The sequence below is a fragment of the Mustela nigripes genome, chromosome 15 (assembly GCF_022355385.1).
Source record: "Mustela nigripes isolate SB6536 chromosome 15, MUSNIG.SB6536, whole genome shotgun sequence".
Lineage (NCBI taxonomy): Eukaryota > Metazoa > Chordata > Mammalia > Carnivora > Mustelidae > Mustela > Mustela nigripes.
The window spans coordinates 81,710,776-81,737,938 of NC_081571.1; the positions used below are offsets into that span (position 1 = coordinate 81,710,776).

At 49.1% G+C, this 27,163-nt stretch overlaps 1 protein-coding gene and 1 long non-coding RNA gene across 6 annotated transcripts in view; one reads left to right on the top strand and one right to left on the bottom strand.

Moving 5' to 3' along the window:
• The window catches only part of MYO16 (myosin XVI), a 576,627-nt gene that overhangs the window by 502,659 nt on the left and 46,805 nt on the right, over window positions 1–27,163 (top strand). For 4 of the 5 annotated variants that reach the window (XR_009400078.1, XM_059378159.1, XM_059378160.1 and 1 more), the window contains exons 31-32: window positions 1,706–1,977; window positions 11,965–13,008. Coding sequence is in view for 4 of the 5 variants with exons in the window: in XM_059378159.1 (XP_059234142.1) it covers window positions 1,706–1,977; window positions 11,965–13,008 (1,316 nt within the window). In the remaining variant the exon portion in view is untranslated. The remainder of the gene's footprint in view (window positions 1–1,705; window positions 1,978–11,964; window positions 13,009–27,163) is intronic. The other variant, XM_059378158.1, reaches the window with a different exon arrangement.
• Window positions 18,453–26,761, bottom strand: LOC132002623 (uncharacterized). The gene is made up of 4 exons (XR_009399964.1): window positions 26,475–26,761; window positions 25,797–26,097; window positions 20,015–20,182; window positions 18,453–19,702 (listed from the first exon to the last, which is right to left on the bottom strand). It is a non-coding gene; the product is annotated as an uncharacterized LOC132002623 (long non-coding RNA).

Here is a 27,163-nt window from a genome sequence, read left to right on the forward strand (position 1 = left end):
CAATCTAAAAGGGTCCCTTCTCATGCTTTCTTTTCACGCAATGGATGCCCTCTGCTAGTTTCTCCGTATGAAACGGTTATCACTTCCCCTACGATGCTGCATCGCTTACTGTCTCAAGGCCACGGTTTTAAGGGAGCTCATATTTCTGTCTTAGCAAAAATATACAGCTCAGTTCTTGACATCTTTATACAAGAATTTTATATATATAAGGTGACTCATAGAAACTTCTGGAAATCTGAGCCAAACAACAGAGAAGCCACTCCGAACACAGAGAAGTGGAATCGGTGCTCTGTCGGTCTTATATTTCCCTTAGTAATTTGTCAGTTTCGTTGCCAACGGGAAAATTCGGGGGAAACACTTCTCATCGTCAAGTTCACTTTGGACGCTGAGCTTGGGATAGAAGTGTGGAGGCAACCTGGTGCTTCTCCAACTTACCGGTCTTGCCTCTCCCTGAAGGACGGGGACACCCCTGATTCTCAGGCCCCCTCTCAGGGACCTGGGTCCTCCCTCGGCGTCAGGCAGGTGTTTGTTTTTCCGTAGAAACTTGGCATGAGCTGGTCGTTTCTCACGGAAAATGACTCCCCTTCGCCTCGGCTGCCTATGTCAAATGATTTTTTATTAAAGATGAAATGGCGATGTGTCTCTCGCTAATTAGCTTCAAATATCTCCGTGATTAAATACTGAAAAACTTCCCTTTATACGGAAAACTGTAATTAAACATTACAGGGAAAACAAATTATTCACTGAGTGCCCTGCTTTCATCTGAGGCTAGTTCATCTTCTACACGGGTGTCTGGCTCTGCCTCGTGGTGGCTCCCCCACCCCGGCTGGTGTGCTGTCACACAAAGATATAATTACAAACACAAATGCTCAGAGACTCCTTGTGCGATGAACGCATGGCATCTCCCTGGTACACGATTACATTGACGTGTGAAGCCAGAAGGGACTTTTTTTTAAACCAGATAACTATCAATTTTATCTGACTTCCCGAATAATATTTATTATTTTCGCTGCTGGAACTCAACAGCCACCCCAATTTCCCCATTTGATTATGTATTCATTTTGCTTGATATAAAATTAAGTGAAGAAGTCTTTTCCCATTTATTTATTGACTACCAACAGTTCGCTTGGCATTGTACACACCGATGGGGGAACCGAACAAAAATAATCATTCTGCCCATCATTAAATAATTGCTCGTGGAGTTTCACTGGCAAGGAGAAAAGGGGAGAGAGAGAGAGAAAGAAGCGTAAACCATTGCTGGTGTTAAGTCAAGAGCGTACTCTTTGGCAGTGGGAGACGGTGATGAACTCCCCGCATTTGATGCATCAGTAACTCTCTATTAAGACGGATTTCCCAGAAATTATCATTCAGATTGAAATTCTGGTTTTTTGATTTGCTTAATAATCAGAGTGTGAAAAATTCATTCAGCGCGCGCCTGGTAGAAAACGTGGCTGTCTGTGAGCAGTGCTGCGCGGGCTGAGGTTCTCCGAGTCGCCGCGACGGTCCGCACCGCGCTCATGCGGCCGTGAGCAGCCGAGGAGGGTGGGCAGCGTTCCCCGGGTGCGGCCGGTCCCAGAGCACAGACCCGCATCCTCGGACCCCAGGGAAAGGCCGTTCACCAAAAAACCAGATTATGTCTGCGTGAGCGGGTTCATTGTGACCGTCTCAATAACGCATCTGGGCTCTTTGTGTTCTGTCCCCCCAGAGCCGAAGATAGGGCTGGACCGAGGCACTGCCACTACAGCTGCGTCCCGGGCCCCCTGGCGGCGGACGGCCTGATCCAGGCCCTGGCTGGCCCGTCCGCCCGCTCTCCGTCTCTGCACTCGGTGTCCAGCCTGGATGACGGCAGCAGCCTCCCCTCCCCACGGAAACAGCCTCCGCCCAAGCCCAAGAGGGACCCCACCACGCGGCTGAGCGCCTCCTATGAGGCCGTGAGCGCCTGCCTGTGGGCAGCGGCCCGGGAGTCAGCAGGTGAAGGTCAGCAGGGGGAAGGAGTGGGCGCCTGGTCGGGGCCTGGGGCTCTGCCTTCCGGTGTCTGAATGCGCCAGCAGCATCGCTGCCCTAATCTATTTTTGACAGAAATAAGTCCTGCTGTCAGCTTGCCGGCAGCTCTTTCATCATTCAGTATAAATCATATGTGTTCAGCGCTCCCGGGGTGTCGGGGCAGAGCTACTTGTGTATCGTTGGCTCACTCTCCCTCCCCATCAGCATCAGTGCGGGCGGGGGGCCTCGGACCAGAGCACGCCAGGGTGTCTGTCCTTGTCTGGGAACATGTTCACTGATTACAAGCCTGAAATCTCACAATGGCTAGTTCATGTGACTGTCACCGCCTAATTACTCATTTTTCAAAGAGTGAAAACAGAGGCAGGACGTGTGGGCAGAGCAGGTACTGACCGCAGAGTTCTGTACCCCCTGCCCACAGGTAGGCCCTGTCCTAAGCCCAGGATACATCCTATCTGAAACAAAAGGATCGTCTTTCCTCACGGGGTTTGCATTCTCGTGTGGGAAGACAGATGCTCGACACAGAGAACAAGTCAGTACATAAAGTATTTCGGCGTATCACGGCTTCAGAGAAAACGTACACCAGGTAGGGGAGGAGGTGCGGGGCGGGGGGTGAAACTCTACAACGAATGGCGTGCAGGTTCCGCTAGAGAAACTTCCACCTGGACACGGGATGGATCACAATTCCTTCCATCAGCAGAGGAGCCAAGAATACGAAATCATGGTGAAGCCACGCACCCATCTGCGGGAGGAGATGGGTAATAGCAGGGGCAGTGGAAAGACTGTGGCTCCGACGCCATGAGCAGTGAAAGCCCCAGCTAGCAGGAAAGATGCTTCATCATCACATTCAGAAAGAATGGATTTTTTAAAGCTTTTTTTTTTTTTTTTTAGAATTTTTTTAAAGATTTTATTTATTTATCTGACAGAGAGAGATCACAAGTAGGCAGAGAGGCAGGCAGAGGGAGAGGGAGCCCGATGCAGGGCTCAATCCCAAGACCCAGAGACCATGACCTGAGCTGAAGGCAGGCGCCCCAAAAGAATGGATTTCTAAGAGAATATTTAATTTTTTAAAAAAAGGCCATCAGTACAGTAATGTAGAGTCATGTCATGATAATTCAGGAATGTAGGAGATGTAGGAGAAATTCCTCAGTTTGGGGAGAGGCGTGCAAGTGTGTTTCCGAGGTCACGGCACCAAAAACAGCTACGAAAGTTGAAAGCGGCTTCAGGGAAACCTCGGGAGGACAGGCTCAGGGGGACATCGGGGCGAGCGCAGACCCAGGGTTAGCGCCGGATCAACGGAGATACAGGACCTCCTCCGGCCCCCCAACGAACCACAAGAGGCTGTCGTCTAAACAGACCGTAAACCCGCTCCCGGGGCAAGGGGGTGCATCCGATTTCCAGCCCTACTTTCAAACCTCTGCCCAGGATTTGTGGTATAGAGCTGAAAAACTTGTACCCAAGGAAGCTCCCTTGGGTTTATTGGAAGAGGAAGAATGGCCTCCTGCAGGCGAACACTGATGAACTGAAGAAATGTGGACTAGACCCAGGATAGCGTCAGAAGCTGGAAAACACGGAACGAGACTGACCATCACAGCCCGGCCGAGGCAGCCCCCTGCCCTGACTCCAACGCTGCACACAGGCGCTACCGAGTTGAGGAGGTCGGCCCCAAAATAGTCCGTCCCATCTGAAAACTCCAGTGTGTGCCCCTTCCAAAGCCGTCTGCCCTGGACTTGAGACTCTGCAGTATTCAGCTGGTGCCAACTAGTCACGTCATCGGGAAGGGAGAGAAAGTCCTGGGGATGACATCAAAACACGTCCATTAAGAAAAAGTGACCCGAGAACCATAGGAGAGAAAAAATACATATAAAAGCAGGGGACAGGACGTTGCCACTCTTGTGAGGACACACCAGGCAGTCTGGTGGTTCAGAATGCACGATGGGATGCCATGAGGGTTGCAAGACTTTCAGGAGAAAGTTAAGTTCTTGAAACCTAATTTCAGCCGGCTCGTGACCGAGGTCACCTGTCGGGGTCTCCTGCGCAGGTCAAACCCTGTGAACTCAGAATTTGGAGGCCAGCCCTGGAGGTGGTGTGTTGAGGCTGTCTACGTTGTGTGTCTTTCTTACAAGACTCCTCACGTGACTCTATGCCCACCACTGCCTCTCCTGCCGCTGGAGACGACTCTTCCCTCAAACCTGCTAATCCAATCGGGCAGGTGTGCCTCCTGGTTTCCCTGCTATCAGGAGTCAGGCCCAATGGAGGTCCGGTTGCCTGGGTTTCCAATCCATACACCCTTCTGAGAGAAACCCCCCATGCACAGGGGCTATGGCCCCATTTATGCTTTTGTGACAGGAGTGGAGGTGTCCAGGACAGAGGCCACTTAGCCATGTCTGGCTATTGACATTTAACTTCAAATTAAGTGAAATTTAGAACTCAGTTCCTCAGTCATTAGTGACACTGTGGGGTGTGGAACCTTCAAACATGGCAGAAAATCCCCTCAGACACCACTGATTCTCCACGCTTGTACCCTGAGGTCAGTGCTGGGCTTTTTGTATATGTCACAAAACTGTCCTTCTGGAGAAGACAGGAAGAAACTCGGATTGCTATTTAAAATGCTGTGTCAGCCTTGATTTCATAAGAACAAGGACCGCAACCCAGTCAGTTTCTTACTTGATCCATTCCTTCTGGCTACTGAAAAGACCGCGTTCAGACACTCTTCTTTTGCAGGGAAAGCTGCTGAGTCATCTCCGGAGGTTACGTCTGACGAGAGAAGGAGAGCCAGGAAGCCAAAGATTAGGTCACGTTAAGCCTTTCCCATAGGTTTTCATCCAGTAAACCCGGTCATAATAAAGACAGGCAATGGAGAGAGCTCTTTTATTTTTTTCTCACCGTCTTTGTCCCTGAGAAGCATGAAGCAATTTTCTGAGCCAGTAAATTCTGACACTTGTGTGCAAACTATTAGCAAGTTAGGGCCAACTGCTTGCGAGTAGAGCTGACCCTTGAACGGCACAGGCTGGGGCCCGTTATACGTGGATTGTTTCTCCATAGTGTACGACCCCGTAGACATATTTTCTCTGATTTTCTGGGTAACATTTTCTTTTCCCTCACTTACTTTGTTGTAAAGATACAGTATCTAATACATATGTAAGTTGCACATACATGGACTGTTGCTTCTGCAACAGCACGCTATATCAGTAGGAGAATTTGGGGAGAGTCAAAAGTTACAGGCAGATTTTCAATGGCAGGAGCAGTGGGCACTCCAGCCCCTGCGCTGTTCAAGGGGCAACTGTGCTATTTTTTGAAAGTCGAGGGCTGCTCTTTGCCAAAGTGACTAGGGCAGGAAGAACAGGGCTGCTTCTTCTCCTGTCTAGGGGGTTCCCAGCTCCCAGCTCGTGCACCCTTCTGGAGACTTGATTCTCTGAGCCCACGGTGCAGACTTGTTCCCAGGCTTGGGGTTGCTGGATGGGGGGATTGCAAGAGGTTTTGCTGGAGTAGCGCCAGCCTTCACTGTTCACTCTCCTGTCACGTGATCTCCACACCCTCCAGCCTTTCAGACGGCAGCAGCCCGTTCCTTAGAAATAATACCTTGCAGAATCCATAATTTTTAAAACTAAATTGCTGTATAACTCCATTCCCAGCAAGACCATTTATATATTTATAAATGATACAAATATAAATTCATAAGTTTATATTTATACAAGAATAGTTCATCTGTGTAGCTTAATTTGGAAATAACATTCCATCTCTCTTCACTGTCTGTGTTTATCTTTACTCAAGACTACCCCTTGGTACACAGCAGGCGCTCGGGAAATATTTATGGAACATATGCATGTTACAGGAATGCATTTCTTTGTATTACTTCCATTCACACAGAAGTCGATTCTTTTTTTTTTTTAATATAATTTTTTATCTTTTATAAACGTGTATTTTTATCCCCAGTGGTACACGTCTGTGAATCACCAGGTTTACACACTTCACAGCACTCACCAAAGCACATACCCTCCCCAATGTCCATAATCCCACCCCCTTCTCCCAAACCCCCTCCCCCCAGCAACCCTCAGTTTGTTTTGTGAGATTAAGAGTCACTTATGGTTTGTCTCCCTCCCAATCCCATCTTGTTTCATTTATTCTTCTCGTACCCACTTAAGCCCCCATGTTGCAACACCACTTCCTCATATCAGGGAGATCATATGATAGTTGTCTTTCTCCGCCTGACTTATTTCGCTAAGCATGATACGCTCTAGTTCCATCCATGTTGTCGCAAATGGCAAGATTTCATTTCTTTTGATGGCTGCATAGTATTCCATTGTGTATATATACCACATCTTCTTGATCCATTCATCTGTTGATGGACATCTAGGTTCTTTCCATAGTTTGGCTATTGTGGACATTGCTGCTATAAACATTCGAGTACACGTGCCCCTTTGGATCACTACGTTTGTATCTTTAGGGTAAATACCCAATAGTGCAATTGCTGGGTCATAGGGCAGTTCTATTCAGAAGTCGATTCTTATCAGTAAATCAGAATGACCACAATTTGGCCTTGAGATTTGCTGGATTTGGCCTGTCAGTGCATTTTTCACAGAAGCCCCTTAACTATATTTTCCTATTAGCTAAAATTTGACAGAAATTAGATATTTGATGAACACCATCCTGAGAGTATGTTACTGAATAAAGAAGAGTAAGAGTGTGTGTTTCACAGCGTAGACACATGAGTCCATTCGACACACAGAAATGAACTCTACTCCATGAGGCCGCCTCCCCTCAGAGGGCCACAGACACCGGGGGAGGTAAATGGGCAAATGAATGATAAGATAGGCAGACTGATGGCCAAGAGAGGAGGTGGTGTGGAGCACAGGGCAAGGGTGCTCCCCCTTGTTGGAGCCTGGGAAGAGGCTGAGAAGGAAATCTCAGTGGCGTTACCCATTCGAGCTGAAGTCCAGTGGGGGTAGACGGGGTAACAGCAAACGTTATGGACTTTTCCCACCAAAAAAAAAAAAAAAAAATGTTATCAGGTCGCAATATGTCACAGCTCGATCGATGGAAGCCCTTTTCCCCCCTTTGTAGCTGGTTATAGGTTGGTACTACGTTCACTCGGGTATGGGGATGGTTCTGCGTCCAGCCAGCTGGCATCTAGCTGAGCATCCTCTGTCCAGGGCCCTATGCTAAGCCTTAGGTTTCCTCTGAAACTACGCAGAATCACTCTGAAGGGATTGGAATATGGTGGATATGTGCATGCACAGACAGAACTATTTCCTTGATGAACAAGCTTCTCATTCATTTTCTCTTTCTTGTAGATTAACTATGTAGGTACCTGTTTTTCAGGAAGAATAGGGCCAAATAACTTGTGTCCTACTCAAAACAGTGCCTTAAAAGCCACCTGACATGCCTCAGGGAACCTTCAAAGGGCATGTATTCTGTAGAAGAACATTTTATCTCCTAACAGAACCTCAGAGTGACGTTAATTCCCTAGATCGCTGCGCGGTAGCTCAGATAAGAGACGAGGCTGGGAATGTTCGGTTTAACACTTAAGCTACTGTTACAACACCAGGCCTTGCCCTGAAGGTGTCCTGTGACTGTGGAAATGAATGCCTGACCCCATCCTGATGGAGTCACAGGTGTTTTACCTATCAGTATTAGGACTCAAAACATTGTTAAGAAAATTCCTTATTTTTTTAAAGAAAATCCTTAATAAAAGTTCATTGTTTGTAGCCCTTCCATCCATGTTTAAAATGAATTATTAGTATTTGTATGAACACACACAGACAGAGAAACACCCATAAAAGCAATGAGACTTTAATATTCTGTGGTTTTGTAATTGCATTTTATGAAGCCTGAAGCTTCTAGTTCTCACGCCCAAAGATTCAAATTCAGTCGTTATGGGCCCCTCCGGGTGGTCCTCAGTCAAGGTCTTCAAGAGGCTGCAGGCTGGTAGTTGGAATCATCTGAAGGTTGGCCTGTGCATGCTGGCTCGTCGGCCATGTGAGGACCCGGACGATGTGGGCGTCCCTATCTCCAGATGTTTCCTCCACGTGGTTCATGCGGGGTGGCAGCTTTGGTGGGGACCTGGACTTCATACACAGAGAAGCAGCGTGTCAGAGGCACGTGCTCTGGGGGAGGGGACGCCAGGCAGCCTCACCTTCACCACATCCCTCCCATCCGTCAGGCGGTCCCAAGGGTGCACCCAGGCTTACGAAGGAGAAACAGACTCGACCTCTTAACAGGATCGGAAACACTATTGTGGCTGATTCTAGGAGAATACAATTCGAACCCACCCACTGGACAAAAACAACTCACACTTTTCCCACATATGAAATATAGTCACTCCTCTTCCGAACCCCCAAATCCACCTCTCCTCAGTCCACCACGCCCAGACCCAAAGTCCCCATCTCGTTGCGTTGGTCAGACCCAGGCTTCCTGGCAGCTCAGGTGCAGAGCTCTTCCAGGATGCCCCATTCGGTCCAAAGACAGGCTCTACTCCTTGCAGTGAGAAGACCCTGCAGGGATGGGTGCATATGCCCTTGACTGGAGACCAGGCACTTGGAAGGCACATAGCAGTTCTGAAGGACACCTGGGCACAGGTTGCCCAGGCCTTGAGTAGGATTGAGTCCTGGTGCCTGGAAATGGTTTTCTGTGGCTCTCAGGCCCATGGTCTGCAATCTTGGTTCACCTTTGAGTTATAATTCCTAATGAGCAAGAGGCAACTTGTTTGGGGCTGGTATCTCTCAGCCTGCTTTCTGCTCATAACATCCCGAGGCACCAGAACTTGCCATTTGGTAATGACTCTGCCCTTTTGGGTAAACACTGATACAATTCCTTTAAAGGCTTAGTGAGTTTCTTGTGAGTCACTCTGTATCCACTCCAGTGGTGAAAAGCCACAGACACTAACTTGAGACAATGTCATCTCTACTCTGGGCTCTCTACAGGAGTTCTCTGGAACGATCATCTTGATATTCTTAGGAGTCCTACGGTGTTGCTGCTTGGGAAGTGTGCATGAGACACTGCTTCAAATCTTTTTGAGGTCTGGAGAAAGGGTTTCGAAGTCATGGCCTTGGCTTCATCTTTAGCTAGGTTTTCAGGGAAATGCCCCAGACTTCATCTCTGCCTGGAAGTCACATCTTCACTCCAGAATCGTCTGCTGTCTGGACAGCCTGGCAGTGAGGAGCTGCGTTATTTTCAAAAGGGGGAGAGAGAGAAATTCCCTTATGGTTTATAGTTATAAAGGAGTTCTAGCTCCTTCATAGTCACTGGCTCCTTGTTTAGCTTATGTCTTTACTCTCACCTTTTACTAGCGGCAGCAGAATAATCCGGAAGGCAGTTCCCACTCCGCCTGCACTCCTCCTTCACTAGACCGTCCAGCACCATGGGCGTCCCTGTGGGGGACACTCTCGCAAACCCTTCTGCCGTGGCATACAAAGGGTTGCGTTTTCTCCAGCTTCCAGCATCTCCCCCTCACTTTCCTTGTTCTCGAGCATCACCACGCTTCCACTCACACTGTCATCAAGGCTCCTCCGATCTTCCAAAGCTGCTGCCTTATTTTTCAAGTCACTTTGCAGCAGCACCCAGCTAGTACCGATATCGGCATCAGTCCTCTGTCGCTGTGGAACAGACCTCTCCAAACTCGTCTTACAAGAACAGTGGTGATGATCCTCTCTCTCTCACGGTTCCAGCAGCTGGCTGGGCTGAACCACAGCTATGGTCAGACAGTGGCTAGTGCCAGAACCGTCAAAGACTTGGTTCACTATGTATTTCTGGTGTCTGGGCTGGAGACACCTGGACAGGTGAGGCCTGGAGCAGATGGGGTCGCCTGGCATCTCTCACTTCCATGGCCTTTCCACATGTTCTCCACAGTGGGGCTGCTCCAGGGTAGACAGACTTTGTGCGTAAAGATCAGAGCCCCCGGACGCGTCTCAGGGGGGCAGGAGCCAGACTAAAACCATGCTGCCCACCACCAGCCTGAGAAGGCGATTGGCTTCTCCTTTGTCACAGTTGATTCATCAGGGCTCAGTCACGGAGGCCCTGCCAGTTTCAAGGTTCTGGAAGAGAATGTGGGATTGGAAAATATTGTTGAAGCCAGTTTTGGAAAATACAGTCTGCCACAAATCCTTTAAATTATTCAAATCTTCAGAACAATTCGGTAATACTAATGCTAAAAATTAGTGTGGCTCATTAACTTTCCAGAAGCTTATGAGCGGCTGTGTCTTAGCACACTGAAAGCCTTTGGAATAATGCTTATGAGTTACAGAATTCTGCATTTTTGGTATTTTTCCATTCTTAGAAGTTGGCTGCTTTGGCAGAACCCTGTAGGACACTGGCTTACAAAGATGTCCAGTGGGCTAGAAAATTAGCTTTGTTCTTTTTCTTTCTCTCTTGGATATCTCCCATTTGACTCATGTTTATAATATACCAGAGTAGGAGCTGAGCATTTCTCTCCCTTTTATTCCTCTGAGATAATGACCGATATTGCCATTTTGCGTGTGACGATACTGGAACTTAGATTTTCCCAAGACCTCTTTTCTTCACTACCCTGGGGCCCCCTTCCTGTGGCCTGCTGTTCCTGGTCCTCGTGGTGTGTATCACATTCCAACACGCGAGAGAATTTACTCCTCTGCTTTATTTACTTGCTGTTATTGTCTGACACCTCCCACTAGGGCAGAAGAAGGAAGGGAACATTCTGTCTGTTCACGAATGTGTCTCAGTTAAATGCGGCTTGAATGCACGCCTAAGTGAATGATGGCACGAGTGAATGATCACTCTGGGATGTGAATCCAGAGCTGACCCCAAAGTCCTTACTGTAGCCACGAGACTCCATAGGCACCCCACAACGAGAGACAGAGATCGCTGTCGGACATGCACAGTGACCGAAAAACCCGGCTGCCTGAAACAACTCATGAACTCAGCAAAATTAGCTGCGCTTACATACCTACCTTCAGATTAGTAAAATACCAAATTAATAAAACAGTTCAAGGTTTTCTAGAAGTTTTGCTGCTTCAGCAAAATTTGCGCAGTTTTCTGACACGAACATCTCAGTTTCCAGAGAACTTATAGTTAATAAGAATACTATGACAATTTATGGTAAAAATGTATTAGAAAGAAGAAGTCTCTTGGAATTTGGTGGGGGGACTATTTTTTTAACGTAACCTTTAATAAGCGTTTTAGAGTTGTACTTAAGTGGTTCTTCCTCTTTCATTGTTTTTCTGAGTATCTCTCCTGTTTCGGACTAACAAGTTTCTGTCTTTGAAGTGTTTTGTTGTTTTGTTTTATTTTAAATAATCTCTGCGCCCAAGGTGGGGCTCAAATTCACCCTGAGATCAAGAGTCACGTCCTACCCCCTGAGCCAGCAGGGCGCCCCTCCCCTTAGAAGTTCTCCGTGAATCATTGCCCTCTTGAGTTCCCTGTTAAATACGTGTTTCTCTTAAGGATTCAAATATGTCATAAAGCTCACGGTGAGCGTCGTGTTTCATCAAGTTCTTTTCTAAGAAAATCTCTTCATGCACGTTGGTGTTTTTGTTGGTGCTTTGTTCACTGTGTGCCCCATACAGAGAGCCTAGGCATTTCCGTCTGGAAGCATCTATACGCCACTAACTAGCTCATGGGCTTGCTGGCTCCAGTCTTTGTTTTCTGGCCTCCAAAGTCGTGAGGATCGGTTCAGCCAACACTTTCTTCACAGCGGCCTCAGGCCCCGAGCGCACGGGTGTGCTGGGTTCCCGCAGCAGAGCCCGAGGCAGGTCCCAGGGCTTCCCCAGGCCTTCCCCTTCGCAGGTGGCTGGCAATGCCGGGCCCTCTCATGGCGCACAGGACGCCTTCCCCAACGGCTAGCTCTGGTCCCCAGCTCCAAGATCCGGACAGGTTTTCCCGTTGGCAGCCTGAGGCTCTGGAAGGTGGAGGGAGGGAGGCAGGAAGGGGCTGGCTGTGGGGGTCCGGGGGCCTGGTTAACCCCTGGCACCTCTCCTGTTCCCCGCGCAGGGCTCACCAGACCCCGACCTCACAGCGACGACTACAGCACCATGAAGAAGATTCCTCCTCGCAAACCCAAGCGCAGCCCCAACACCAAGCTCAGCGGCTCCTCCGAGGAGATCACGGGCGCGCGGCGCAGAGGGGGCCCGCAGCGCGCGCCGGGGGTCCCCGCGCCCCCCGCGCCCCCCACGCGCGCCCCACCGGAGCCGGAGCCCGAGCCCGTCTACATCGAGATGGTGGGCCGCGCCGGCAGCCCCGAGCAGGCGGAGGCCGTGTACGAGGAGATGAAGTACTTCGCGCCCCCCGAGGCGTCCGCGTCGCCCCCTCTGCTGAGTGACACTCGGAACCCCGTCAGCAGCGAGGATGGCGAGGGGGGCGGCCAGGCCGCCGCCGGGCCCTGCAAAGACGCGTGCGACATCCCGGCCCCCTTCCCCAACCTGCTCCCTCACCGTCCCCCGCTCCTGGTGTTCCCCCCGACCCCGGTCACCTGCTCCCCGGCGTCCGACGAGTCGCCCCTGACGCCGCTGGAGGTGAAGAAGCTGCCCGTGCTGGAGACCAACCTCAAGTACCCGGTGCAGGCCGAAGGCTCGAGCCCCCTGTCGCCACAGCACGCCAAGAACCAAAAAAGCGACGGGGACAGGCCCGCGTCCCCCTGCCCGCTGGCAGCGAGCGGGTCCCCCCCTACGCCCCCTCCCCCGCCCGCGCCCCCGGCCCCCCGGCCACCCACGCACTTCGCCTTTCCCCCGGAACCCCTGGGGAACGCAGGCCGGGCGGCAGGACCCAGCCCTGAAGCGCCCAGAGCGCCCCAGCCGCCCAACTCCGCACCCGCTGGGGGCCCGTGCAGCTCCTTCTCCAAGGCCCCCTACTCCCCCGGGAGGGCCGCCAGGGCCGGGCACAGGAAGGCCAGCGCCAGCCCCTCCTCCCCGGTGCCCTTCAGCCCCCCCAGCTGCAGGGCGCTCGGCAGCCCCCTGGATGAGCTGACCAGCCTCTTCAGCTCTGGAAGGAGCGTGCTTCGGAGGTCCGCCGCGGGGAGGAGGATCAGGGAGCCCGAAGGTAGGGGAACCAGCGCCGCGCTCTGCGCCTTGAGATGGACGCCCGTCTCCGGCTCCGTGCGCGCTCGCACCGCGGGCACACGCCGCTGGGGGTCGGGGTGGCCGTTCCCAGCAGACGGCGGCTTAAAACGTCGCAGGCAGCCCATGTGGCCCCGTAGGTGAGAATGCCCGTGTCCATTTCGCACCGAAAGGCTCCTGATCTAAAAACACGTAGTACCTAAGCTGGGTTCAGTACATTTTCATGACGTGTGAGTATTAGAGCAAGATAAAATTTGAGCTCCCGTTCTCTCTTCTCCGATAATGCTCCCTTCCGACGCGGAAGTGGTGAATGTGTGGCGTTATCTGGCCAATTCCCATGTGATTCGGGCCTCACCGTGAATGCCTGAGTGTCCTTCTGTCTGGCTGTCCATCCTCTTTCCGGCCAGGTGTCTGGGGTGAAGGCCTGTCCATCACGACCTTGTACTTAACACAGTTCACCTTTACATGGCTTTGGATGAATGATTGTCCTTTTGCTTGTGTACCACCCAAGGAGCATTTTGACCCCTTAAGGAAGTTCTCACAGGTCTCTTCAGTCGTGATCCATTAATACCCACCCCTCCAGGTAAACAGTAGCTATTAACAACCTCTCTTTATAGGCCGGGATGGGAAAATTCCAGGTGAAGAGGCTAAAGGCCCTCTCGAGGTCAGGTGGTAGGATTGGAAGTAAAATGTTGCCTAATGATGTAACTTTTTATATACACATTAACCTGCTGTCTCTCCAAAACAAAATACATAAACATGTTTGCTTTCATCATCTCATTAGGAAAAAAACTTTTCCATTCAGGAAAATTATAAAAACTCTAGAAAATCTAGAAAGCCATCTGAATAAATGAAAAATAGATCAAGGTAAGAACTCTTAGCAAATGAATAAATAAATTACTCTCTATTTATTCTTCAGACAAATACACTAATTGTTTATTTTGCTAATGATTTCTTAAGTATAGATCCATTAATATATGAAGCTGTCTTTGTAAGGAGAAGAATGTTTCAATTTCACAAGTCATATCTTGTATTTTTTTAAAGATTTTATTTATTTACTTGACAGACAGAGATCACAAGTAGGCAGAGAGGCAGAGAGAGAGGAGGAAGCAGGCTTCCCTCTGAGCAGGGAGCCCGATGCGGGGCTCGATCCCAGGCCCCTGAGATCATGACCTGAGCCGAAGGCAGAGGCTTTAACCCACTGAGCCACCCAGGTGCCCCTATATGTTATATTTGAAGGAACAAAATGGAATCTACAAGATAGTATAAAATGAACAAATTAATATTTGCTTTTAGAACAAAAAGTTAATTAAAACCTCATAAGCTCATTTTACCGTAGTTAGAAATTGGGTGAATTCTTCTTGACTCTGCTCAGGAAAGTGAAGTGAATGGATTTCTGGGTGCACCTCGTCATCTGGAAATCCCTTATCTGAGGACTCAGTGTAGTGAGGAATATTGTGGGGCCTCCAGGCGTAGTGTGTGAATTTGCTAATTATAGTTCCCTGTGGTGACATTAGCCAGTATTTGAGAACACATATCGAAACCTCGAGTACAACACTGCTAATTCACATCTACGATGAACTATGAACTATGTTAGTTCATAATCTACGATTATAAACTATTTTTCTACTGTGGGCTTTTACCAAACACTCCTCATTTGAAAAAATTGGCTTGAACCACATATGACTTTCTCATAAATACATGAATTAGCAACTTCTGCCCAGCACAGTAGCTGTCATACCTGCAAATGTAACAGTAGGAGACCGGGTCGTCCCCGCACACCAGATGACAGGAGTTCCAACTCCACATTTGAGAGCTGGGTGATTCTTGACGGTCCACAATGTGGGAAATAGGTCTGCGCGTTCGCATGTCATGTTCTCGTGAGATCTTACAGGTCATTCCTTTAGAATAAAAGGGGTTAAAGATAAGGTGTGGGGGAAGAGCGGGCTTCGCGCTGAAGCTAATCACCAGAGCTGCTCTCTGATGATTAAGGTTTACACAGTTGGATCCCAAAGTCAGTAATCCATTTTCTTCTGAATGAATTGAATGGCCCTTATTAACGATTTACTGTAGTCTTGGGATTTCTTCTCTTTAAGGTTTTAAATCGTCTACTTTACCCTCTTTATATTTAAAGATATTCTTATTTTCACCTGAAATGGCTTTCTTACCAAGTAATCCAGTGGGTGGCAATCTTACCCTCCGGGCACCTGAATTAATTACAGCTCATTTCGTGCAGTTGTGGTCTGGGGAAATTGTTCTGCACATTTTGCAGAAGTGTTCAGAACATCCCCCTTGCTTCTTTGGAAAGTGACCTTGAGGAGACGACACTGCTCACTATTACCCTGCTGTGGGCATTTCCAGTTAAGTAGAAAGGACAATGAGTCGTGTGTAGCAATGAAGCCCTTGGGTGTGTAATTCTGCTCCCTCACTTCCCGCAGACTTGGAGGATTTCACAAATATTATCTTCCCCCAAACGGTTGATTTGCTGTTGACTTGAGGGCATGCGGCCTGAGGCATATGAAGTCCCTCAGATTTATCTAAGAGTTCAGGATGCGTGGCTTGCAGACAGAAGGCTGTGGATGGCGACCGGCCCGCAGCCCCAGAGGACAGTGGTGGCAGGCAGTGGTCATAATGCTTACGGTTACTGTTTTCACGACCCATCTAGTTCTCTCAGGATGGGAAGCTGTCTGCTACTATTATCCCCCTCTCACAGATGGCAACAACGAGGCCCAGAGAGGACCCCTGTGCCCTCCGTGCCATCCTAGCATGCGAGACGTCGAGCGCCATGACTTATCTCCCTGCATGGGGGTCTCGGGCAGCAGGGGCAGAGGACAAGGGTTGAGTCGCTCGCACTGGAGTCCTCGAGTTGGGGTGGAGAAAAGGGTTCTACAAATTTAAAAATGCCAAACCTGTACGTGACAGCTCCGGAGTGCGCATCTGGTTGGGAATATTGTACGTGGGCCACTTGGCCCTTAGCATCTAGAGGGACTAAACGTTTAATGATCTATGCAGCATTATCCCTTTCTTTCACAAAATGTGCTTCATCTGATATTCTAACATGACAAATGGTATTATGCCAAAGATTTCTGGCTGCTTAGTTTCAAAAATCACGAGACCAAACGCGGAGGGAAGGAGAGATCCGTCGGCGCGCGTAGACCACTAGGGCGCTCCACTGCTCCAGATGGCGTCCCACGGTCCGGCCGTGTTTATCCAGAACAGAAACAAAATGAGCAGAGACCAGGATGATAGGACTTTGACAAAAATGTGGCACACCCTGATATCTGGAGAAGGAAGGAGGAGAGCCCCACTGAATTAAGGAGAAGTCTGGTGTACAGAATATTTTTGCCAAAATTGTCATATGACTTTTGATGTTGTGCATCCATAGATTGTAAGATAAAAGTAAGTGGTTAAAAATAATGTAAATGACCACAGAAAATGCACAGCATTTCTTTGCATAGAGAAGGTGTTTATTAAATACCTAGATGATGAAAAACTACCTAAAAAAAAAAAAAAAAAGCAATTTGCCGTATGACCGTATTTACTGGACCTAGTCCTCGAGTCATTTTTACTTAAAGAGACTCACCTAACCCAGATGGAAATCACTGCATCTGCATCTGCATTTATTTTATTGCTTAAACATTCTGAGTAAGAATATTTTGAGTTTTAGATCAGTGTTCCGTCCCTGAATTTTCACAGTTCAGTATTTTATCCCATTGGGACATTTGTTTAACAGGGACTTCTTTCTGTAAAGTCGGCCTTATGGAAAATATCAGGCATTCACAGAAGTCAAGGGACGGGATGAATGGACTGTCTCCGTGCTCCGTCCTGCTTCATCCCCAGGCCTGTCCGGCCCTCTCCAGCCCCACTGGATTGATTTGAAGTGCATTCCAGTGTCAAATCATTTATTTAAAAATATTTACAAATTATTTAAAAAGTAGAAAATAATAGAAGATTTACTCTGACATCACTTCAATCTGTCCAGACCAGTGGATCCATTTCAGCCTTCCCTGGTGTGGGAGAAACCTGCTTCTGGAAACCGGGATATCATTTTTCACAACAGAGACTAGATGATGCTCGGGTGAGCTTTCTCCTGAAAGAACCCTGAAGCCAGTGAGGTGGACGGTGGGTGCCGGCAGCCCCCTGGACCACCATGAAAGAGAAAATAGAACTAGAAAGGGTGAGTCTAGTCTAAATATTACACCCAAACAGAACCGAGAATAAAAGACCGCCGTTCCAAAAAACATACAGTCACTTCTGAAATCAATATTTTATAAGGTTTAGATGCCTCCATGCCAAATTAAGTAGTTACTTATTCATTGTTTAGTAACAAGAAGAGTGCTTTAAAATCACTGAAATGTCATGAAATCACTGGCAGAAGTCTGACTTGCTGGAGGGCGATGTCTGGAAGCTGCCATTCTCTGCCTGCGTTGGAAGCCCAAGTTTGGACACCGTCTCCGATCGGCGTCTGACGCATTCTAATGAGATCACAGCAGAAGAAACTGCTGTGCCTCCTGCAAATCTCGGCCTCCCAGAACAGGACGCAGAGGCTGGCATCCCCACAGCTTCCTGCTTCTCCTCGAGTTCTCCGAGCACTTTGTCCCGTGCGGGGCCGGTTGTCTTCCTCCCCGCACCGTTTCTCTCCGTCATGATTTATTTCGGGGAGTGCAGGGCAAGAGGTGGAGGCGTGGCCCGAGGCATCTTGAGAATCATGAAGGGCGTGGACAGACAGACAGAGTTCCCTGATGTGTCGCTGTCTGCCTTCCTGCCTCACCTGAGAGCCTGCCTCGCAGGAAAGCAAGGCATTCCTCCACATTCTGGAACCATCTGGAGCAACACTCAATGCCCCTTATTTTCCAAATGAGTAAAGACAAGCTTAACATCCCAGACAGGCAGGTTCTCTATTTCTCACCAAGTGGCTAGGAGGTAAGGCTGTGCCACTAGGGGAGCCCGAGAAAGAGACGATGCCTCTCTGTGAGAAAAGCCTTTTGTTTGCCAAACTCTTGGCCCCTCTGCAAGAACCAGGAGCCTCTGTGTTTGGGATGTGTTTTCAGTATTTCTGATTTCCCAAATCATACTTAGCCCATCTCCGCTTAGAAATAAGCTTTCAATTCTAATTAACCAATCCGTAGCCCAACTAACCTATGTTAAGAGCACAAAGCCCTTTGTCTTTGATATGAGTCAGACAGTTATTTTTAAATGTCTAATGTTTGTTGTGAGTGTTTGTGACATTCTTTTCCCAACTTCTAGCACCTTCTCTTTAGAAATGCCCAAGAATTCACACAGGGCCATTATGCAACCAGGGGGTGCATAAGGGACTTGCATGAACTTGCAGAGCTCATCCTCTAACATTTACTGAGTGGAAGCCCAGGGCTTGCTACTGGAATCCAGAAATGGGGAAATCCATGTTTTCCCTGCCCTCTCACAGACTGTAGGAGGCAGACGGGTCTGTCTGGTTTCAATGAGTGAAATCCTAGTGGAGGAAGGAGGCTTTTTAGCCCGCGGGTCATAAACTACTTGAGGGTCCCTAACTGAGCTCCAAGTGGCCTGTGAGTCCCAGTGCTAGGCTTGTTCCTGATCTGGCGGGGAGGCATCCCAAACTCCGTCGGATTGTCACAAAGTGTCTATGGCCAGGGAGAAGCACAGGGCCACGGTGGGGAGGGTGCTGATCACGGTGTGCTTAGTGCGGGGCCGCTGGAGGAGTGTGGGGAAGCCTCATGCCCGGGATGCCCAGTGAGCAGGGCGAGTGGCCACCGGTGTGGAGAGGATGGAGTTCCCCAGGTGCGCAAGCAGGACGACAGGCACGGCAGCCAGAGAAACCGTGTGCATGGGACCTGTGGGCTCAGGGTACACAGTCCTGTTGGAGCACAGGTGTGAAGGCTGCAGAAAAGTCAGAGAGAACAGAGGCACTACTTGCCTTGCATGGGACCAGAGCAGGATGAGCTTTCTACCTGGAAGCTGCAGGACAGGGTTCTGAATGCCCTCCATTGTGTCTCCTCGTCACGTGGGGAGTCAGCAGGATCTTCGGATCTTCCCCACAAAGACTGCAAAGAGCCCGAGGAGGGGGATGACCCAGAGGGCTAGTGGCAATTCTGGGTATGCACATGTGACCTCCTGTAATGGAAAATACTCGGAAACGCGATGGAACATTTGTTAATGGTGTTCTGTTAATAATATTAATAGCCGGCGTCTGTGAACACTCTTTCCTGTGGGCCGAGCAGGCAGACGTCTCCTGGGTCCCCCCCTCCTTGGCCCTGTGTGAGGTGAGTGAAGCAGGGGTTGGCCTCCCCGTTTGCTGGTGAGCGATCTGCGAGTTTAAGGGATTAAGTGACTCTCGCATAACGACGGCAATGAACTGGTCCCTGCGTCAGGAATGAGACACAAGGTTCCTTTCTCCCAAACTCGAAGAAATGTCTATTTCTGTTCTGTGAGGCCAGTCCCAGTCTCCACAAACAATTAGAAAATTTAACTGGTACAAAGTCAATGTCTGAGAGAATCATCCCTTTTTGAAGTTAAATGTAAATTCATGACCAGGAAAAACTGTGGGAAGAGGACATGTTTGTTTTTTTTGTTTGTTTGTTTGTTTGTCTGTTTCTTTTCAGTGATTTCCAACAGCCCCCTGATTGGGATCGGAGAAAGACATTCGAAAAAGCTTCCATCATTCGCCTCTTGGTGACGTTCTAGATGAAAAGCAAACAATAACAATTTGTTAGTTTCTGAATCATGTCAATCTGGAAGCAGAGACGCAGGTAACCGCGAAGGTAGAAACGTGTCTGGACAGAAGACTCATGGGGCCTCCAGTCCCTGCCCCTCAATCAGGACTTGTTGGGTAGATATTCAGACCACAGTTCTCATGACCATGGACATCCACTGGACCATGCTGCTCCATGATCCTTTGAAACCCAGGAGCAAAACCAAGCAGAGGACTCTGACAATTAACTATGTCGATCAACCTGATCAAGAAGTAACCTTTGAGTCACTTGGGAAATTACCTGAACGTCTTGGCTGTGCCTCTGTAGCCACCACATGCCAGTCTTTCCGGAGACACACGCCTTGCACAAACGGCTCATCCCTTCTGCACTGAGCCCGGCACAGCCGAGGGGCCGTCACAACCGGGTTGTTCTAGGATGTGCCGCCAGTGGGAGAAGCAGCTCTTGTACCTGGGATTGGGAAGAAGAAGAAGAAAAAAAGAGGCAGTCTTTTTAGAAGTGGATTATCTTTCATAACCAGTAGATATTTCTCATGCAGTCAACCCGTTCAGGCAAGCAGCTGTTGTGTAGTGTGGGTCTCTATATGGGATCATGAATGAAACTCCCCCAGGGCTCCAGAGAGAAGCCCAGGGCTCGTCTCGTGAGGCATCAGCAGCTCTCCTCAAGCAAGTTCATAAAGACCTTCCTGACAACCTGCATCTCATTATTGCCACATAATACAACATCCTGGGATTCTCTTCCTTTTGTAAAGAAATGCATAAAAGCGATGTGGTGCGTGGAAAGTTTTCCTAAAGATGGGCTGAATCGATGCCATGTTCTTGTTCTCCTTAAGAGTCTTGGTGGAGGAAAACGGATTTCTTAATTACCTACTGGCGTTCAGGTCCTTTATGCTGACTTGAATCATTTTTATGATTAATCCTCAGATTAGCCTAGAAAAGCCCACACTACCTGAGAATTAGCTCTCCGCGGTACCATTTATCCAGAGCTCCGTTCCCTGAGCCCCCCGTGGTCGCCCAGCCTCCATGTGTGTGCAAAGCTTCGCAGCCTTTTTTCTGCTCTGGCTTTTACTTCCTCTTTTTCTCGTTTCTCCTTGAAATCTGCAACGTTCTTACCCACACGAGGAGCGTTTGCAATGACCAGCCCGTTGCAATCCCACAGTAAACAGCAGCCTCGTTCCTTGTGCTCCCTGCTCCGGTGACTAGGTCCTAAAAAGTGCAGGGTCCAGACATGGGCTAGATCTGACCTTACACAGATTGACATCAGAACACTCACTGTCCCGCGAAGCCTGAGAATTTGTGCGTTTCCCAGAATTGCAAGAGAGCTTCTTCACGCCCCAAAATCTGGCTCATCATCAAACCTAATTTTTCAAAGAAAAATGTCCTTTTAAAGAATGAAAGAAGTGACACATACACACTAGGTACCTGGGGTTATTTCCTAGGCAAATGTGCACGTTTGCGATTTGGGCTTAATTATTCTTTGATGTGGAAAGATGGCCAATCCATGAAGAAGTAAGCTGAGAGAGAAGACGTGGGCAAAGCGGCAGGGGAAGCTGTGACCCTACGAAGGCATTTCCATGTAACTGAAATGGGAATCAAAGCTCCCAGCTAGTAAATTACCTTCTGACATCACCTCTGTTCGCTGGAGCTGCATTCGCTTAACCTGTTTTCAGATGAGATCACCAGCCGAAGGGGCCAGACTGGTCTTCAGAGCAGAATGGAGGGGACACATCAAAGTACAAACACCTGACTTAAAGCTGGGGAGCCCTCCCCCGGGATGCTTCTACGGGCTCTCACACCCTTTCTTAGGGATACATCCAGTGCCCAGCCCCAGAACCTCTAGAGCAAAAGGCCTCTTTATGTATCTATTTTATTTTCATGAGAATTGGATGGACTCGATTTCATTTCTTGGTATTTAACTACCTTTCTATATAGTTAGTAAGAGAGTCCTCCTTGGATTTTTAATAGATAAACTGCTTTAAACAATAATTCCTGAAACATATAACTTCCATTGCTCCATTTCGGGGACATGAGCCTGCATTCCACGCTTCCTGTGATTTTCCTGCTGTGTCCTGGCCACCCCTGATCTCCACTGCATACACCAAGCAGAACTAGAGGTTTATTGAATTGCTTATGTGTCAATCCAAGACAGTAAAACTCGAATTGCTAACATTGATTCATGGGTGTAGCTGTGGTGTGCAAGGGGGGGGGTCTTCCTGGTTCACTTACGGAGCCTTGGAGTCGTGTCTCATTTCCAGAGGCTGAGGAGCAACCCAGGACAGAGGCACCGAGCTCATGTCTGGTGATGAGAGATCATAAAAACATTAAAAAAAAAAAAAAAATCATTGAAAGCCCAGCAACGTGGTTCAGCTGTCAATCAGAGACATTTTCACTGCTGTGAGGATTGAATCTTTCCCAGGAACCGTCTGCAATGACTTCAGGAAAAATGCTCTTTTTTTTTCCCCCAGACAATAAAATCATTCTATGAATGGCCCCAAAATGTGCAGTTCTTCTCAGGACTTAAGAAAAAGTAGAGGTTAACTCTAGGCAAGACAGTGGAACTGGCAATCGTATTTTGTCCTGCTGTTTGCCTGATGTTTTCAAAGAGCTTTGGGAAAAATCACCCAGTAAGAAGGGCAAGCTTCACTCATTTTGTTTGTTTGTTTATTCGAAAAACACACCAAGGACTCTATTTTGTGCCAGGCATTATACTAAGTGGTATGGATTTTTTTTTTTTTTCCCATAAAATGTGGGGTCTGTTCAGAAGCAGCTCACAGCGGGGAGACATGAAAACTCCAGCGTATCCAGGCGGTGCGAGACCGTTTGCGTGAAGATAACGATTTGGGTGTCACGAAACACTACGTACCCTCAAAGTTTGTGAAATGCTGCATTTTTATTCATTTGGTTCTATTCTGCTTCATCTTTAAATGCTTATCATGACCCACTAAATTTATTTCTCAGCCTGTAAATATGTCCTTTGGAACACTGGTCTAGAAGGTGGGCTGTATAGGGAGAGACGGGAGGGGTTTGAGACCAAACTCAGGAGAGAAAGACCCGGGGCAAGAGGGCCCCCGCCACCCAGCTAGGGGCCAGTCTGTGTTCCAATCCTACGCTGTGATTATAGGGTTTTGCACAAGGAATGGGGACCTAGTGTTTTGGAGCAACTCCATTTGGGTATGTGGAAAGGACCGATGTCTGTCTCTGATTTTTTCTACCTTCATTTAAATGGAAACATACACTTTAACAATGGGTGAGAGATGCTTAGTTGCAGGCACGTAGGAAGGGGATATCCCAGCTTCCGACTGGCCCTTCGGTGGTTTCTGTAGTGGATGAAATGAGACTATGAGACGCAGGTTCAGCCGCACCCCCCAGGGTCCTGGGGCTCCTCCCTCCTGCGTGTCTGTGGTATGTCCTCCATCAGCTCTGCAATATGTCACAGCAGCGGCTCAGGGGACATGCGCTCCCAGGCACTTAGGACTTGGAGGTATATGGAACCCGGAGCACCAACCTGCCCACCTTGGGTAAAGGACACAATCCCAGGAGCCACCTAAAGCATGGCTCATCGAGTATTTTAACAAGAATTTTAATCTCTATAGATGCTTTTATTTCTTATTTTATTCTTTTAAAAGGTGTTTTTCTTTATTTTTTAGAGAGAGAGGGAGCATGAGTGGGGGGAGAGAGACAACCAGACCCAGCGCTGAGCAGGGACCCTGATGCGGCTCGATCCCATGCCCCTGAGATTGTGACCAGAGCTGAAACGGAGAGTCACCCAGGCGCCCCTGTATCGATACTTTTAATTCATTCCTGAAGGCCTCAGAGCTGTGGGCTCACCGCCATCTCCGGGAGAGATGAGCGGGACCATCCTATTGTTGTTAAAATACTGAAATGTCTCTGTAGCCACTGGACATGACGGCCAGCCGGGCTGGGTTCCCGAGCACAGGTCCTGTCCCCAGGCCTGTCCGGTTTCTCCCCGGTTAGATATTGGCACGAAATGCTTAAGATACATGGTTGGGCCTCTTCCATTGGCCCCGGCCTGTGCCCTTGTGGTTTTTGGCATTTAGGTGGGTAAATTGTGATTCCTCCTGAAAAACGACTTTGAGAAGACCCCGCATACATCCCTGCATTTTTTCTTTTTTTAACTGTTGACGACTTCCCTGGTTCTCTCTCTCCTGCTGTGACCACACCTGTGAAATCAGTGTTCACAGCTAGAGCTTTCCTGTCCCGTGGCACCCGTCCGTGAACCTGCAAGCCTCCAGTTGTGCGAAGGTGTGTATGCGGAGGAGATCGGGGCTGGCCGGCAGGGACTAGAACGTCGTGGTTAAGGCAGAATGCGAGCTAATATCCCTGAAATGGGGCAACAGAGATTCAGTTTTTCTCAAGGACCAAAGTAGTTCTTCTGGAAGCAGATCATCTGTTAAAAATGCAGGAGGGACTCAATGACTAGCTCTGCAGGGACGTGACAAGGGCCCGGGGCCCACTCGATTCTCATTAAAAAAATAAATAAATGCTCGTTGAGGTTCTGTAGATCTGGGGCGTGGGCGGCGGCTGTCGCCCTAAGGAAGGATACGGCCGCCGGTGGAGGTGCCCAGGGCTCCTCTGTGTTCCCTTGAGATGCCGGGCCCCACTAGTCACGGGGCCGTGACGCCACGCAGGTGTCCCAGGCCCCACACCTTCCCGACCAAAGAGCGGAAGATCATACTCTTCCCCTTGGCTTTCTGGAGAAAGCGAGAACGACCCCTTCACCCTAACGAGGGCTGCCCGGGCCGGCGGAGCTGTCTGCAGGCGCCGCGTTCCCCGATCCTGGATGTACATTACCACCTGGCACTCGGGAGATGTAAAAATAACAGCCGTATAAATAACCGCATGACCTATGAAATTATACATGAGGAATGGGTCTCCGGGCCGGGCTAGCGTGGTGTTTAGATGTTCATGTTCAGCTAATTATAGGACAGGCAAGCTACCCGAGTACGCGGACAGGGAAGGGACTGGCGTGATTCGTTTCCCATTCCGGCAGGGACAGAAGAGATGGGCGCAAAAGGATCCAGTTAGTTAAATTTAAAAGAAAATTGGCACAACATAATTTTCTGTGCATTTTTGGGTTCTAAAAACCTTATTTATACTGACAGTCACTTTTTAGCTTTACTATCAATATATCCTTCCCCTGCTCAGCACATATGTTGTTGGAGATATCACTCTGTTTCCTGATTCAGTTGGCGTCCCCAGCACAAACCCTCTCCTTGCACTTGGCAGGGGAGTGGCTGGCAGGAGTTAGGAGTAGGGGACAAGGCAGCGCTTCCATTCTACCCCGCTTAACCCGGAGGATGAGTGTTGGTGGCACTGTTTGCCGCGGAAGAAATGCCTAAAACGCGGCTCCAGGGGAATTTTGATCTACTCAAGAGTAGCGATATCTGAAGAGTCATTAAAAAGTGGGAAGGTGTGCTGGGGGCTGGCGCTAGCCTTTAATTTCAGTAGCCTTAGACAGTTGTGTTTTCTCAACCTGTCCATCCTTTGCAATTGCTAGGGTACCCTATTTTTTCTGTCTCGTAAGGTAATGGGCTCCTACAGGAATGCCAGTGAGTTACGGCACATGGCTGCGTCTTAACGGTGATCGCACGGAAGCCCCGTGTTCGGTCCCCAGGCTCCCCCCTTACTGTTAGAGATTGAAGCCTGCTCTTGACACATTTCTGCAACTATCAGCAAAGGGACGACGAGGTCCGATTCACATGGCTTGGGGTCAGTTAGGGCTGTACAAAACATACGGAGACGCGGCGCGCGCCCTCTGTGCCAGAGCACACACTGCGGGAAGACCGGCTCCGCTCCCATCTCGTGTCTTGTCGCACAAGCCCACACCGGGGGTGGGTGGGGGTCTGTCTGCATATTTGAGGCTTGGATCCGACACTGTCTAGATGTGTCCTTACACTGGATGTTTGTCCTCCTCTGAGGCAGCAGGCCCTGTGCTTGGGTTATGTTAGCATGTATTTTTAAAAAGTTTAATTTGCTTCCTAGAAGCCTGTTACAGCAGAATGCAGGGCATTGCGGGGGTCTCAGTCCTTATTTATAGTTCTTACCTGTGGTAATAGATGATTTTACAAAAATCAGAGGCGTAAGAGACATTGTTCCTTGTAACTCACACACTGGATGCCAATCTGGGGTCTACGTGATCCCATCCAAACGGAGTTAGTTACGCACTCTCTGTGTGTGTCCGTGAGCACAGTTGAGCTGGAACGCTCAGGTGTTAGGAACGAGAACTTGAGAAGTAGAAGGACTATGCCAGCCGCGTCTCTCAGTGCTTGTACCTTTCCTTAATGCCAAAGAGGAAAAAACAAGCGCATTCCGTCCGTGCAGTAGCCTTTCTGGAGAGGAATTTTCCTATAGAGTTGCGGAATGAATTAGAGCCAGTGTGAGTAATGAGTTTAAAATGTATTTGCACATTTTTTCTGCCTTGCATAGCACTCTCGGTATTAAATCAGTCAAACAGCAATAGTTTGTTTTTCTCCTGCGTTACTGAAACCTGGATCCTGTCTCCTATGTTTCCAAAATATATTCTAAAATTATCTCAAGTTAAGGTAACCAAGAGAGAAATGATGTGTTTAAGCATTCTTCTTAAAGAAACACTCTGTTGCTCACTCCTGACTCATTCTCTGCGACCTTTCTGTGGCGCGCATTGCTGTCAGCCTCTCTCTGCCCTCCACCGTCCCCCACCCCCGCCGCCGAGCCCACCCCTGCCTGCTCGCGTCCACTCTCACCATGCCTCGCCTTCCGCTGCCCTTCTCTACACGATCTCTGCAAGAGATCTCCCTCCTAAGAGAGGCTTGAGTCTTTCCTGCACGTTTTCTTTTCAGTCCTCATGAATGCTGTGACTCCAATCATTGCCACTCAGTTTCACCCTTGGGCGTGGGCCTGTCACTGGAAGGTCGACCAGCACAGCCCCAGTCTGTCCTGCGTCCAGGTACTTCGCTGGCGCTGACTTACTCCGGTCCCTAAGCTCTGAGAGACCTGTAAGGCAGACCGTCCTGACCACCCAGCCCTGCCTCTTCCCTGGTCTAAATGCTCCCGGCTCCTGGGCTCCCGTCTCTGATCTGTCCTCCAGCCCCATCCAGCTGGACACATTTTTGCCAGAGTAGTGACATTTCAAAATGCAGTTTCTGGTTTGCTCTTACCTAAGTATTGGCTGCACCCTGCTCTGGTGATGGCGCATGCGTGACAAGTGTGCCCACAGGCTGTGCAGAACCAGACTCCTCTCTCCCCCCCCCCCCTCCCCCCCCCCCTCCCCTCCCCCCTCCTCCTCTGCCCCCTCCCCTCCCTTTTCTCCTCTGAGCCAAAAGCCTCTCCAGACCATTGTGTTTTCCAAACCATGGGGCAGGTGTGGAATGTCTTCAAGAAAGATAATTACGATGACAAACATTTAGGGAGTGATTGGAGCATTTGTTTAAAA